General features: G+C 34.9%; 1 protein-coding gene across 2 annotated transcripts in view; it reads right to left on the bottom strand.

Moving 5' to 3' along the window:
• Nucleotides 1–2,500, bottom strand: part of LOC137658103 (uncharacterized) — a 56,786-nt gene that overhangs the window by 7,256 nt on the left and 47,030 nt on the right. Inside the window, exons 2-3 of one of the 2 annotated variants that reach the window (XM_068392794.1) lie at nt 2,449–2,500; nt 1,123–1,291 (exon numbers count right to left, since the gene is read on the bottom strand). The exon at nt 2,449–2,500 is cut by the window's right edge and continues 181 nt beyond it. The exons of the other annotated variant lie outside the window; for it this stretch is intronic. Coding sequence (XP_068248895.1) covers nt 1,123–1,291; nt 2,449–2,500 — 221 coding nt within the window. The remainder of the gene's footprint in view (nt 1–1,122; nt 1,292–2,448) is intronic. 2 annotated transcript variants of the gene reach the window in all.

Genomic DNA, 2,500 nt, shown 5'->3' with positions numbered 1-2,500 from the left:
TACTTTATTTTCATTAGTTCACAAACACTCTGCTGTTGTTTTGATTGTATATAATATCTTATTTATTGATTTAATTCTTAATAGATTTTAGTAGGCTTAAATTACACGCACACACACAAACACACACACACATATATATATACATATATATATATATATATATACATATATTATATATATATATATATACATACATACATATATATATATATATATATATATATATATATATACATGTGTGTGTGTATATATATATATATATACATATATATATACACACACACACACATATATATATATATATATATATATATACATATATATATATATATATATATATATATATATATATATATATATATATTCTATCCTAATATGCCACTATCTATAGATCAAAACTGTCCATATTCAAGCAATACGTACAAATTTGAATGGTCTATCAAATAAATCCAACTATACTCAATTTTTTTTTAATGAGGCAGATTTGAACCGGCTCGCAGCGGTGCTCTTTCAGCTCGGAAAAGTTTCCTGCTCTCTGATTGGTTAGAATCATCTTGTCCAACCAATCAGCGATCAGGAAAATTGCACCTCTTTCTTAATTGGGTAACTGCGTCAAAATAAAGGGACCAGAGCCTCACTAAAGATTTAATAGAGGATCCGGAGACTATAAACAATCTCACCTAGAGTCTCCGGAGAATATAAACAATCTCACCTAGAGTCTCCGGAGACTATAAACAATCTCACCTAGAGTCTCCGGAGAATATAAACAATCTCACCTAGAGTCTCCGGAGACTATAAACAATCTCACCTAGAGTCTCCAGAGACTATAAACAATCTCACCTAGTCTCTGGAGACTATAAACAATCTCACCTAGAGTCTCCGGAGACTATAAACAATCTCACCTAGGCTCCGGAGACTATAAACAATCTCACCTAGAGTCTCCGGAGACTATAAACAATCTCACCTAGAGTCTCCGGAGACTATAAACAATCTCACCTAGAGTCTCCGGAGACTATAAACAATCTCACCTAGTCTCCGGAGACTATAAACAATCTCACCTAGAGTCTCCGGAGACTATAAACAATCTCACCTAGAGTCTCCGGAGAATATAAACAATCTCACCTGGAGTCTTCAGCACTCCGGATGATCCTATTGGTGCGCGGATGAAGCTTGCTGAGAGAGCCTAGCGATGCTGGCGGATCCAGGATGGCCCACAGCTGATTTGGGGCTGGTGCTGTTCTCGGGGTTTTGCGGTCTCTGTTCAGCATCATCATGATGCGGTAGAATGTACCTTGTGGATGAAAGAGATACGAATTATTATTATTATTATTATTATTATTATTATTATTATTATTATTACTTGCTAAGCTACAACCCTAATTAGAAAAGCAAGATGCTATAAGCCCAGGGGCCCCAACATGGAAAATAGCCCAGTGAGGAAAGGAAAGAAGGGAAAATAAAGTATTTTAAGAACACTAACAACATTAAAATTAATATTTCATATTATTATTATTATTATTATTATTATTATTATTATTATCATTATTATTAATATTATTATCATCAGGACTTGCTAAGCTACAACCCTTGTTAGAAAAGCAAGATGCTATAAGCCCAGGGGCCCCAACAGGGAAAATAGCCCAGTGAGGAAAGGGAAGAAGGGAAAATAAAGTATTTTAAGAACAGTAACAACGTTTGAATTAATGTTTCATATGTAAACTATCAAAACTTTAACAAAAGAAGAGGAAGAGAAATTAATTTAGAATGGTGGGCCCAAGTATACCCTCAAGCAAGAGAACTCTAGCCCAAGACAGTGAAAGGTCTCTTAATGAAATTCTAAGTTTATATTACTTGTTCGGGAACTAAAAGTGTTCTTAATGCAACAATATGAAGCATAGATTTGAAATTAAACTTTAAATCTTTTTCCTTTTAGGATAAAGTAAACGATTAATCTGAAACTCATATCCAAAGTACCTATACTAAATTTTTTTTTAGCGAGGCAGATTTGCACCGACTCGCAGCGGTGCCCTTTTAGCTCGGAAAAGTTTCCTGGTCGCTGATTGGTTGGACAAGATAATTCTAACCAATCAGCGATCAGGAAACTTTGCACCGACTCGCAGCGGTGCCCTTTTAGCTCGGAAAAGTTTCCTGATCGCTGATTGGTTGGACAAGATAATTCTCACCAATCAGCGATCAGGAAACTTTTCCGAGCTAAAAGGGCACCGCTGCGAGTCGGTGCAAATCTGCCTCATTAAAAGAAATTGACTATAGGAACTAAATATATCATTATTATTATATATTGTAACAAATATTCCGGATCAGCTTCAACCAGTTGAAAGGTTTTAAGTCATTCAAAATCCTTATCTATTAAAAGAAAGGAAGAGAAAAAGGACAATCAAAGTGTGAACTAATAAATATTTAGGAAAACTGTAATTATTCTGAACTTACCTGGATAGCCTCCCAGAGCACTGGTAACCATCACCTGTGATAGGACCACTAG

This window comes from Palaemon carinicauda, chromosome 19 (genome assembly GCF_036898095.1).
Source record: "Palaemon carinicauda isolate YSFRI2023 chromosome 19, ASM3689809v2, whole genome shotgun sequence".
Classification (NCBI taxonomy): Eukaryota; Metazoa; Arthropoda; class Malacostraca; order Decapoda; family Palaemonidae; genus Palaemon; species Palaemon carinicauda.
Note: the sequence above shows the minus strand (reverse complement) of the source record. Positions and strands in the feature narration are given on the sequence as shown.